A 13,746-nucleotide genomic window follows, 5' to 3' on the forward strand; every position below is an offset into this window, starting at 1 on the left:
GTGGCTTGAGAGGACTGGGGTAGCACAGAGTGGCTAGCTGAGGTTTTTCAAATGCAAAGAACGTTCTCAGATTCATTTAATGCAATGCGTTTTTCTAAGGCCTCTAGCTATTTTTGGTATGGTAGCTAAGTGCATGGGATAAGGAGCGGGGCACAACTGACCAAGACCCAAGCCAGGACTAAGTGAACAGGGGATTAACCCTGAAATTTTTAGTTGGGAATGTTCAAGTGTCACATAGGCTAGCACTGCTCCAAGTACATACTCTTGCCCTAGAATCTCTTTTTGAAGAATGTGCCTTATGTCTGGAAATCAGAGGAAGTTCAGGCGGGAGATGAACTGGGGGAACTGACTGAGCTGTAGAGGCCTGCCCCCGTGGAGGATGTAACACCCTATGAACAATGGACAGATGTTTCAACATTCTCAGTACAAATTCTTTTTTTCTTTTTACTTTACATGTTAATATAAGAGAATTTTGCTTTATTGAAAATTAAAACATAAAACAAACCCTGCAAATTTTAACTGACCTATCTAGATTTACAAATTTAAAAGGAATATGCTTACCACAATAAGCATTAGTTGAATAATTATTCTTTTATTCTCATTACTAATTATTTTTGTTTTTGTTTTTGTTCTCAGTGGACACAGTACTGTCCCCTAGGGGGCGCACTGACATTTTGCAGGGACAGTTTTTGTCCCGTAGTTCTCACATACATTGTGAGAAACCTATTATTTCATTATTTTTATTGATATTAGTATAGTACTTCAGAGTAACCTACTTTTCCTTTTTCACCTTTATATTATTATTGGAATTTTCTTGAAATTATTTGTGTAGTTTACATTATCTATGAATTTAATTCCAGGAGAATTAAAGTGGTGGTAAATTTTTGTTGTAAGCACAGAATGTTGAGTATGGCAGGATTGAGAATCTCTGTTTATAAGATCATTAAGCTTTGCTTGCTTCTGCTTCCACAAGTTCTAGGATTCTAAGATGAAACATACAAATAAAAAGAAGCTGGTGTACATTGGTTTTAATAATTATGCTTTCACTTATTTTTCTTTTACAGTATCTCCTGATATATATATATTTTTCAACTTCTTGCCACCAAAGCCTACAATCTTACCCACATCTATCTTCTCTTAACTCCCTCCTGTATGTTTTTTTAAGGAGTTTGACTTTATTTATCTATTTATTTTTAGTTTTTGTTATTTATTTCCTCTCCCCTTTGGCAACCATCAGTTTGTTCTCTATATCTTTGAATCTGTTTCTGTTTTGTTTCTTCATTTGTTTTGTTTTTTATAGATTCCACATATAAGTGAAATCACATGGTATTTCTTTCTCTGATTTTTCCATTTAGCATAATACCCTCTAGGTTCATCCATGTTGTCGAAAATGGCAAGGTTTCATTCTATTTTTTTGCTGAGTAATATTCCATTTTATATATATATATATATATATATATATATATATATATATATGGACAAGCATTAATTTATGCATATATACCAAGTGCCTACCATGAATAAATAGTTATGAATAATGATTAATAAACAGAAATAATCAAAATTAATCTTTATTGAGCACCTATTTTTTCATGGACACTATTATGTGCATTTTACTATATATGTTAACTGATTTAATACAAGCCAATGATGTAGGTACTATTATTATCTCCTATTTTTCAAATGAGGAATATGAGGCATCGAGAAGCTAAGCAACTTCTTAAACAGTAACAGAGCTCATTTAAACCAGACAGTCTGGCTTCAGAGCCCACACTCCTAACCACTCACTATACTGCCTCTTGAGACAAACAGACAGAGCCCTTGCCAATTGAAGCTTTCAATCCACAGAGAAGACATATATACAAGAAATCATTTCAGTTCAAGGTCATAAATAGTATAGTGGCATCATAGTGTATACATGGGTTGAGCAAGGAGCAACCAGATCTCTTCCGGGATGTTAGGGAAATTTTTAGTAGGAGGACAAGATAGCAGTACACGTGGGTGCACAAAAAACCAGAAGCATTAGTGTGGCTTATGTGTTCAAAGAATGGCCAGTCCATTCTTTGTTCTGAATGACTGGATGTAAGATGCACAAAAGGAACACAGTGAGATAGTGTAACCCAGGTAAAAAGGGATCAGATCATGGAGTACCTGATATAGTACACCAAAGATTTAATTGTAGATTTAGGACTTTAAAATTTGTTTAGGGATTTTGTTGTTGTCGATTATGATGCTTTTGTCATTTTGCTTCCCTGATAGTAATGAATTTGGGAATAGCATGTTCAGATTTGCTTGCTAGGTAGACAGCTCATGCTGCAGTGTGAAAGATGAATTGGAGAAGGGCAAAGTGAAGAAAGAGAGACTAGTTTGGAAGCTGTTACAAGAGACTTTACAATGGATGATTAGGGCCTGGATTGGGGTGCAGTAGGAGGGATGGAAAGGAAATTTGAATACGCAAAATATGTATTTTTTAAATTCTACAAACCTATAAGAAAAATACAAACAGCTTAGAAATTGGGTGAAATATACAAATAGGCAATTAACAAAATTTAAAAAATGCCCTTCCAAAAAATGTATAAAGAGATATTCAACCTAATAATGAAGGAAATACAAAATAAAAATAAATGAGAAACCATTTTCACACTTCAGATTAGCAAAAATAAAAAAAGATGACAATATCAAATAATGCAGTGAACACGAGAAAAACAGTGCTCTCATATATTGCTAGTGGGACTGTAAATTAATTCAGCCATTTATGGAAAACAATTTGGCAGTATACAATAAACTTGATAATGCAAATACCCTATGACCCAGCAATTTCCCTTCTGATTATATAACCCATAGAAATTCTTGCACATGGGCACAAATAAACATGCACAGAGATGTTTATGACAGCATTGTTTGTAATGGACAGATAAAATGTGGCATATAAACTGCATACATAAGTAAAATGTACATGTGTGCATATCTTTAAAAACATATACAAAATAATCCTATACATTCTTTATAACTAAATATATGTGTGTGTTAAAAAATAAATCTGAGGCATGCAGAACTTATGGACTTGAAAACCGTAATAGTAGGGGGAGGGGAATTAAACTAGGGGTGTCAGTTAAACAGGATTCAGCTATTTCTGTAATGCTTTATTATAAAAACAAGAAGACCAAGAAAGAGGAGAAGTAACTGGTCAAAATATTAACAGTTGTGTGTGAGTTCAGAGTGGTGAATATATGTTTAAAATTGTATTCTTTGTATTTGTCTATATCTTTTATATTTTTTAAAAGAATCAAATATGTATGTGTATATGTGCATTTTTTAGAGAGAAGAGAGGATACAAATGATATTTAAGGTGCAAAATCACGACGACTTAGTGACTGATAACAGGTGGAGGCTAAGGGTAACAGAGGGGAGGGCTTAGTAGGACTCCCGGGTTTCTGGCTTGAGTTACAGGTGAGGAGAGATTTGCTGAGATAAGAAATACAGGAGAAGCCCAGCAAGCATGGCTCAGTGGTTGAGTGTTGACCTATCAACCAGGATGTCACAGTTCGATTCCTGATCAGGGCATATCAGGCTCAACCCCCAGTGCAGGGCGTGCAGGAGGCAGCTGATGATTCTCTCTCATCATTGATGTCTCTTATCTCTCTCGCCCTCTTCCTTCCTCTCTGGGATCTATATATATATATATATATATATATATATATATATATATATTTAAAAGAAATACAGGCCCTAGCTGGTTTGGCTCGGTGGATAGAGCGTGGGCCTGCGGACTGAAGGGTCCCTGGTTCGATTCCAGTCCAGGGCACATGCCTGGGTTGCGGGCTTGATCCCCAGTGTGGGGTGTGCAGAGGGCAGCCAATCAATGATTCTGTTTCAACATTGATGTTTCTATCTCTCTCTCCCTCTCCCTTTCTCTCTGAAATCAATAAAAATATATTTAAAAAAATAATAATAATAAATAAATAAAATAAAAGAAATACAGGAGACGAGAGCATCAAATTTGGAGGTTAGGGGGGAAAGATAAGTTCTTTTTAAGACAGGTAGAGTTTGAAAATTCAGCAACAAATGTGCTACCAAATCTCTGTCAGGTAATATAATTTAGTGGCATCCACCCTGCCCACAAAGTAGAAGCCGAGTTGCCCTGATGCCAGACAGTTCAGGTCCTCCTATATGTCCTTGGTAAAAAAAAAAAAAAAAGTAGAAACAGGAGTGTCAGTGTTGAGGTTCTATGGAAGGGAGATGAAGAAATGAGTAGCAGCTAACAGAAATAGTGGTGGATATCTGGCAAGGTCTTCATTGTAAGCAATTAATGTAACACTTAGCATAACTTTTCATCTAAAATCATTGGTCCTTTTATTTTTTTATAAACTAGATAGATAGATAGATAGATAGATAGATAGATAGATAGATAGATGATAGATAGATAGGTCTTTCTTTGGAAAAATAATATGTGCAAAATATAAATTTCACAAATAGGGGAAAACCTCTCTCCATGGCAACCACTGTTATAAGCTTCTTTACCCATGATCAAGTTGGACACTTAAAAGGACCAATGGCTATAAAAATTATAAAATGTCCATGTCCTCTGACCCAGCAATTTCCCTCCCAATTTATCTTAGAGATCTACTTCTATATTCACAAAGGTGAATGTATAAAGGTATTCATTACGGCATTATCAGTAGTATAAGGCTGAAAGGAAACTAACCAGTCCAGCAGTGGAGGACCTGTTAAGTAAATTATGGCCCATCCATACAGAAAGTACTACACTGCAGTTAGGAAGTCACTTGCATCCTTCCAGAGATAGTTTTGGCCTATACACACAAATAACCCCTTTTATTTATATAAGAAATAACATAGTGTATGTATATGCTGCAGCATACACTATTCTGCAACTTAATTTTTCACTTACTATATCTTAGAGATTATTTCATACCAGTTTATAATATTTACAAGTATTGAGATTTCAGCACAACTACTCTATAATGTTGCTGCATCCATATTGTGTGACAAGAGCCTGCAGGGGCCTTGAACTGAGACTAGCTTTCCCGCACACATGCCTAGATAACACTCCCCTGAGTCACAACAACAAGTAACAATAGCTAAACCTTATCATTCTTATTATATCCCAAGCACTATTCTAAGTGCTTTACTTGTATTAACTTTTCTAAAACTCACAAAAATGTATGAGGCTGGTACTAGCATCATTCCATTTTATAGATGAGGACAGTAGCACAGAGGGGTTAAACTTGCCCAAGGTCACAGCTCTGCTAAGTGGCAGAGCTGGGATTTGAATCCAGGCACTTGAACCCTAGGGGCTACACATTTAACCATAACACATCCTGTATATGTAACTCAGACTTCCTAACTACAGCATAGTATTCTACTATGTACCATAATTTGTCTAACTATTCCTATTGCTAGACTAGTAAGTTCTCTTTCAGTCTATTGCTACTGGCAGTGCTATAATGAATACTTTTATAGAGCCAACTTTGAATATAGAAGTATATTTTGAAGATACGTTAGAAGGGTAATTGCTGGATCAAGACATATGGGTTTTATTTTTTATAGATATCAGCCATGTTATTGAAAATGAAAACATAAAACAAATGCCCCTAGGTATTGTCATAGGTAAAGTGTGGCAATTTCTTTATGCCCCTAGGTATTGATTATAGGTAAAGTATGGCAATTTCTTCAAGTAAGAATCCCTGAGTGAGAATCCTGCCAACTCCCTTTAACACTCCTCTGGGCACCAAAAGTACTCACTATTTCCTGCCCTTTCAGCTCCAAGAGACATTTATTTGTTTTGTTTTGTTTTTATGATTTCCAAGAGGAAGGGAGAGGAAGTGAGAGATAGAAACATCAATGATGAGTGAGAATCATTAATCGGCTGCCTCTTGCACACCCCCTCCTGGGGATTGAGCCCACAACTCAGGCAGATGCCCTGACCTGGAATCAAACCATGACCTGAATCATAGGTCAATGCCCAACCACTGAGCCACGCCAGCCGAGTGACATTTGCTTTAAGAGAGCATGATCTCATCGAACTAGAGAGACAAATGTTAGAGTATATATCAAGACATCTAGGGCAGCTGAAATAGGGTGCTGCAGGCTTTTACTGCAGGTCTATGTCATGTCTCACCCCACCACTCCCAGGGTCTGATGCTGAGAGAAGAGGAGAAAACATGGCACCTACTTTCCCACACAGAAGCTGTGGCCTGGAGAAGCTGTCCCCATTTAGTGGGGAATACGCCCTCTGGTTCTCTCACAGTTCCACCTCGTTACTCACTAAGGCTGAGTTCCAGGTGCCATTTATCATCATGCTTGTGCAAACATTGGTCAAACACCACCATTTCCTAAATTGTAGGAACGTGGTTAAAAAGGTCAGTAATCATAAAGTGCTTAGAATAGTGCTTGACCCAGTAAGGACCATTAAGTGTTTGCCATCATTGTCTTCACTGTTGTCAGAAATTATTTTTCTGATCCCAACTCTATAAAAGTTGGGGAAATGGACCTGGTTCATGTACTTATATTACCTAGCTAGCCCCTGTAGCTATAAGTGTGAGGACACCCCCCCCCCCTCTTTGTACTTCTTGAAGCCAGAAATTTAGAATTTCCTGGGAAATCTCTTGGTTTTCAAATGTTGAGCATCACCTTTAAAAAACTCTTTGGGAACTAAAAGAACATCTTCAGGAGGCCATATTATCATGCATGGCATAAAGAGTTCAATATTTTGGTGTTGTGGAGATTACAGTTTACGGATGGTGCTGATAGCAATGACTCTGAAGAGGCAGGTCAGGGCCTGATAAAGAAAGGCCCTACGGGTCAGGACAGGTGTGTTGAATTCTGAGAAGAGCGTTGTGAAGGTGTGAGATCAAATTTATTATCCTCTATAGCAGGGGTCCTCAAACTTTTTAAACAGGGGGCCAGTTCACTGTCCCTCAGACTGTTGGAGGGCCGGACTATAGTTTAAAAAAAACTATGAACAAATTCCTATGCACACTGCACATATCTTATGTTGAAGTAAAAAAACAAAATGGCAAAAACACCCGCATGTGGCCCGCGAGCCGTAGTTTGAGGACGCCTGCTCTATAGACTGTCTTCAATTCCGGGATGGTGGGTTTTCATGTGAGGGGCAGGTTGAACAAGGGATAGAGATCTTTCTGCATCTTTTGCACTATCCCCCCTTCTCTCCCAGTTCTCATCTGAAGTCCCTAGATTACCGAGGACAAGGCAGGACCTGATAGGGCCACCTTAGCCACTTCTCCCCATCTCGAAGCTATTGACAGCACAGGAAAGGTAAAGGCAAGCTTCTTGGAGAGACATCTGCCTCCTTCTACAAGACCCCTCCCACTCCTGGAAGGTATGGCCTTAAAAGGGCACAAGGAGAGCCCTGGTTATGTTTCCTGCCCCCCCCCTCTGCCCCTCCCTGCAGCAGAGTCACCAAAGGAAGCCCATCTTGTTTCCTCCAAGCAGCTTCTGCTGTTCAGTGCCACCAATACACAGAAGCATGAAATATGAATACAGACTATAGCAACAACTTTCAAACGTTTCCACCGCTGCCCACAGTTGGAACCACAGAAATACTTTTTTTATTTCACTGCCATATACACTATATATACAAGAGAAGAAGTAAACGTTTTGCAAAACAACACATACTCAAATATGTGCAGTGCACCGATATTTTCTACTCAATTCTGTTTGTTTGTTTGTTTGTTTGTTTGTTCAGTGTGATCTGTGACCCATTATATCAGTTTCAAAACCCTCTAATGGGTTGCTAACCAAGTCTGAAAGACACCTGATTATAGGTTGGAGTCCCTACAACTAATATTTCCCAAGGAGTTTCTTATTTCAGATGTATGAGTAATACATATGCCTACCACCATTAGTAAGCAAGATAACTCTAGAAAAAACATGGGGATACTTATATTTATATTTGTTATTTAAAATTAGCTTTTACAGTTGGCTTCCATTTGGAAATTTATCACTTTCCAAGAGATACTGATTTTCCACTTATGGAAATGATGTTAAGTTTTCATTTTAATAAATGTATTTAAGCTTAAAAAGTGATTTAAATAAAAATGTTACATAAATTATAGTATAGGAAACAGGCATGTCAAAAATCTCAAACATGTTGCTCATGTTCTTAAGTGTGGGAAGCACTATCTTGCACCATCTTATCTAATAAGAGTATTATGCAAATTGACCATCACTCCAACACAAAATATGGCTGCCCCCATGTGGTCAAAGATGGCTGCCCCCATGTGGACACAAGATGGCTTTCACAAGATGGCCAGCAGGGGAGGGCAGTTGGAAGAGACCAGACCTGCAAGGGAGAGCAGTTGGGGGTGATTAAGCCTGCAGGGGAGGGCAGTTAGGGGTGACCAGGCTGGCAGAGGAGGGAAGTTAGGGGGGACCAGGCCTGCAGGGGAGGACAGTTGGGGGGGACGAGGCCTGCAGGGGAGGGCAGTTAGCGATGACCAGGCCAGCAGGGGAGGGCATTAAGGGGCAATCAGGCTGGCAGGGGAGCAGTTAGGCATCAATCAGGCTGACAGGAGAGTGGTTAGGGGGTGATCAGGCTGGCAGGCAGAAGTGGTTAGGGCCAATCAGGAAGGCAGGCAGGCAATTAGTTGGGAGCCAGCAGTCCTGGATTGTGAGAGGGATGTCCGACTGCCCGTTTAGGCCCAATCCTACCGGGACATCCCTCGAGGGATCGGACATCCCTCGAGGGGTCCCAGATTGGAGAGGGTGCAGGCTGCGCTGAGGGACACCCCCCCCCCCCTGCACCAATTTCATGCACTGGGCCTCTAGTTTCATTATAAAATAACAAGAAACCTACTTTCCTAAACATTAGATCTGGTTTTTCAGAGTTTTACTAATTACTCCCAGGAAGTTAAGTTACATGACATGACATTATATTACATTTCACTTTTCCCCAGCAGCCCCTTAAAACCAAGCCAAGGCTTTTTCCAAGCACTTGTTGGGCAGTTTTGAGTCCAGCATCTATTTGAAATATGATTTGTATAGATCGTGAGATGCTGGAACTGCCTGTCCTTCTTCGGATCACCATGTGGTCTTCCTTTCTCTGTCAGGCTCTCAAGTTAAATATTTCCTGTTGCTCTGAGTCTATTCCTTATCCCCCTTCCCAGGTAACCTCTACCCTCTCCTCTGCACACTCTCTTGACCACCTGCAGGCAGCTCTGCAGCAAACCCACCTTTGTCTCTCAGCTGCCCTAGCCCATCCTCAAGAGCGTTAGAGTTTATTCCAGAGTACAGCTATCTCAGAGCAAAAATAGGTCATTAGAAGTTACTTTTAGAGTTCCCTGCTTTTTAGTGACATTCTTTGTATCTTATCTAACCTTTTGTTCTCTTACTCCCTGCTGAATAAGGTACTGTGTGAGACAGTCTGCCCAAGCTGTTTTCTTTCTTTGTGACTCCTTGTGATCTCTGGCATCAGCTGTATGGCTACTCCTCAGGACTCCCACGTTGGGCTTGCCGCTCCCAGCAAACTTGATCTGTTGTTCATGAAACATTGTTCCTGCTGCTGCCCCATTCCACCCTCCCCCCCCCCCCCATCAAGGCCAAAGTCAGAGCTCCTTCTATTGTCTTTAATAACTCGGGTGCTAAACTGAGCTAAACAGTACCCCATAGAAGCTTCATGCATAGAAACCACTCCATTCCTGTGGTCTTTGCGTCCTTATCCCCATGCCCCCAAATCTCAAGTCGTCTGGCTTAATATCTTCAAATTATTTTTCCAACCCTGCCTGAAGTTGTGTCTTAAGTCTCTAATTCAGTCTTATCTGCTTTATTCATCATCCTCTCCCCCTAGCTCCACATGGAGTTTTCTCTCCCCTTGTCTCCTCAAGTGCCAATACCTGAGCTCTTTAAGTTCTTTCCGCTACTGTACAGCTTCCTAGCCAGCTATTTCTGGCCTTCTACAAATGGGTGTGTGAAAAGCCCTTATATCAACACACACACACGCACACACACACACACACGCACACACAAACACACACACACACAGTATATACACATTCAAAATGGGAGAAGATGTATAAGCACAAAATAGATTGTCCAACACTATTTGGGGGGGAATAAGAGCCTTAGAGATTCCCAGCAGTTCTGGTTAGTATGTGGAGCATATTTCACTCTGCAACCCAAATTTGTATCATTTTCAAACACAGCTTAAACAAAGAAGATCCTTGATGCTTATTGCGGATTTAGATAACTGCTTCCCTGTTAAGAAGAGATTTTTTAAATTGTGTTTTCATTATGATTCCATTCCATTTATTGATCAAGGGATTTCTTGCCTCACTTAACGCCATAATCTGCTGCTCAGATTAAGAAAATGTGAAAACTATTGTTTGGTAGCATGAGTATAGACTTTAAAGTGATACCTTGGAAGCTGGATGATTCAAATACTATAATCCAAGAAAAGCAACTAATTGATCATGCAGAACGTGTTTTTATGCATTACTCTTTTTTTATGGACTGACCATGCAATGAAATGAATCAAATTAAATGTTTTGTAGATGTGCTGCTATAGAAGCAGGGATTTACTAGTGTAGAAACATCCAACAGAAAGCCCTAACACAAGAGGTGGGAAATAATACATGTAAAAACCCTTAATAAACAATGTATGCCATTATTCATTCAACACATTTTGAGCATCTATTATGTTCTTTTTTATATAAGGAACAACGCAAGGTATAGCAACTTCTCAGTTATTAGAAATGACCCTCATTTTAGTCTTTCCTTTCTTTTTAAAAAAATATTTTTATTGATTTCAGAGAGGAAGGCAGAGGGAGAGATAGATAGAAACATCAATGATGAGAGAGAATCATCAGTCAGCTGCCTCCTCCCAACTGGAGATCGAGCCTGCAACTGGAGCATATGCCCTCACTGGGAATAGAACCGGTGATCTCTTGGTTCCTGCAACAACCCTCAACCACTGAGCCACACCTGGCTGGGCAGTATTTCCTTTCTTGCATCACTACTAGCTAGTATATAGACAGCTGTGTATATGTGCTTTTTGGATGAATGTGAGACCTGTACATTCACTGCTGGTCTTCTACCCTCCACTTTGTCACCTTGTTTGCCACTTTATTCCTCATTAATTCTTCCTCTTGAGGGCTAATTGGGAAAGAAAGGAGGTGAATTTCAGGTCAGTCAGGCATCCTTAGCTACTGAAGCAGTTAAATCTCAGTGCAATAAACTTTAAAGAGCTGTCTAAATCCTTTTGTGTCATTTAAGATTTTATTCCATCCAACTGATTGAACAGTCCTGCCAATTCAAGCTTAGACAACCTTGAGATTGCTATTTTGGTTAATAGTTATAACAGTATGTGACCTGTCTCTGGAAGATTTTGTAAATTAAAGTGTAAGAGTCTGTCTAAAGAATGAACTCTAATTTACTCAGTGCTTATTACATGAGACTCTCTCAACTGTACAGTTTGCATTGCTTATCTATTTTATAACGCGAGCAGGACTGGGCAGTTAACAATTACCAAGAGAAGTAGAATACCCACTCTATAGATGTGGAAACTGAGGCTCAGATACTCTGACCAGTCTCTCAGTTTGTAAGAAAAACCCTGGCTCACAGACTCCAGAGCACAGGCCATTTACAAAGGATTGGAGATTGCTGGGGCTTTCACTAATCTATGCTGTCCACACTTAACATGGGTAATTGAAACCTGACCTTATGTTCCTTTCAAAATCTCCAAGGAGTCTGGCTGCAGAGCCTTCATGGACAACTTCTTTCAGCAGCTGAAAAGCAAAATGTTTTTGTGGAATAAAATCAGTTTATTTCAATGGGGTTTTTTTCCTTCTTAAAGAAAAAAAAAAAAAATCCACCACAGCACTTAACAAGAACGCTCACAGAATGGGCAAGTCTTCAGATCTGGCTGTGCAGAATACCGAGGAAGTGATGACAGCTTTAGGGCACTTTGGCCTTAGATGTTACAGACGATGTAATGAACAGCTGGGGATTTCTTAGACGCGATTGTGTGACACAGGAGGGCAGCTGCTGCTCGGGTTTGCTTTTGCAAACCTCGCCCCTCGCTCTCGACCAGCCTGGTGTCGCCTGCTGCTGCAGCGCCTACGGCAGCCCGCGTCTTCCCGCCCCCGCGCGCCCGCCCAGTCTGACGCGAGCAGGACTGGGCAGCACGCCCCGCCCCCGCCCCGCCCCCGCCCCGCGCACGTGACCGCGGGGCAGTTTTCCTTCTCCCCTCCCCTTTCCAAAACCCCTCCTCCTCCTGAGAGGCTGCGGCTTTCTATTGCGCCACTACGGGAATGACTGCCGTATCAGCCAATCAGAGCCCGACTCTTCAAGTAAGACCCGCCCCCTGATAGTCCTCGGGTTCCTTCCCGCTCACACAAGAGTCACTTCCGAAGAGAGAACCGCCATGAAGAGAGAAGGGGGTGCCGCCCACCTCTGTTCCGACAGCCTCCCCGAGTCCCAGCAACAAGACGGCAACCACGCACCCAACTTCTCCAGCCACAGCTCATGCCGCCGTCGCCAGCGGCGCCGACATGACAAGGCGCTGCATGCTCGCTAGGCCAGGTTTCCCCTCATCCCCAGCCCCGGGGTCGTCGCCCCCGCGCTGCCATCTGAGACCCGGTAGTACCGCTCCTGCTGCAGCGGGAAAGAGAACAGAGAGTCCTGGGGACAGGTACAGTGCAGAGGGCTTGAGAAGGGGCCGGGTCGCGGGGGCAAGGGTATGAGGGAGGACTGCGGACGGCCGCTCTTCCAGTTCCCGCCATCCTCCGCGAGCTCAGGCCTCAGCGTTTTGGGGCCTGGCAAACCTCCGCCCCGCCTCCGCGCGGCGGCTTCTGGGAGTTCGAGTTTCCTTTTCTGTAGTTGGGACGCTGTCCTCGGTCTAGTGACCGCCGCCGGGATGGCTACGGAGATCCCGCCTTAGAATGTGATCCTTGTCCTTTACGATAGCTGGACCCAGGGCCCTAACCGGTTTAATGCACATCTAGGTGGTTTTCTGTACTTTGCCAGATCTACTGATCCTAGTGGTTTAATAGTATAAATCGTTTTTTTTTTTCTATATTATAGGTGAGAAATTATGTAAGGTGTGATAAGGGAAACCCACAAATTACTTTTTAGTTCAGTATAAACGATAATTCATACTTAAAAGAACATGCACATTTGGAATGTGATGTTTTCTCCAAGAGGCCAGTTTTTATGTAAAGATTTTGTGGGAGCTATGTAAAAAGATGGGGAATTTCTTCAAATAACATCCTCTGACAATAAAACATGTTTAAATTCTCTACACACTTGGTACTGTCTTTTTTATTTTAAGTTTAAAAGCTTGTACGTAAGTTTAACAGTAAATGTATCTTCTGCTATTGTAGAACAGGTCCACAATCCCTTATCTTAATTCTGAAAGTCAGGAAGCTATGAAAAACAAAAGTATTCAGTAAGTTTGGCACCACATCTTACTTGGAAGCCAAACCTGACTAGGAACTAATGGAAGGCTGTATATGGTCTTTATCCCATTAAGTGTAAGTATTCATGAGTTTTGCTGGAGAAATATTAATGTGTTTACTGCTACAGGGTGCAATATCAGACCCCACTGGGGGCTTTACATACTGCATCCAAGTTACCTGCTTTTCTAAAATCCAGAATTCTAAAATACATTTGGCCCCAAAAGTTTCAGATAAGGGTTTGTGAGCTGTTAGAAATTTTTTAACTAGTTATAAGTAATAGACATTTCTGTGCATGTGAACTTAAGGAGACATT

At 41.0% G+C, this 13,746-nt stretch overlaps 1 protein-coding gene across 1 annotated transcript in view; it reads left to right on the top strand.

The window, feature by feature from the left end:
* The first annotated feature begins 12,394 nt into the window (after positions 1 to 12,394).
* Positions 12,395 to 13,746, top strand: part of SLF2 (SMC5-SMC6 complex localization factor 2) — a 45,404-nt gene continuing 44,052 nt past the window's right edge. The window contains exon 1 of the mRNA XM_008144190.3: positions 12,395 to 12,667. Coding sequence (XP_008142412.2) covers positions 12,528 to 12,667 — 140 coding nt within the window. The 5' untranslated portion in view covers positions 12,395 to 12,527. The remainder of the gene's footprint in view (positions 12,668 to 13,746) is intronic.

This window comes from Eptesicus fuscus, chromosome 17 (assembly GCF_027574615.1).
Source record: "Eptesicus fuscus isolate TK198812 chromosome 17, DD_ASM_mEF_20220401, whole genome shotgun sequence".
Lineage (NCBI taxonomy): Eukaryota > Metazoa > Chordata > Mammalia > Chiroptera > Vespertilionidae > Eptesicus > Eptesicus fuscus.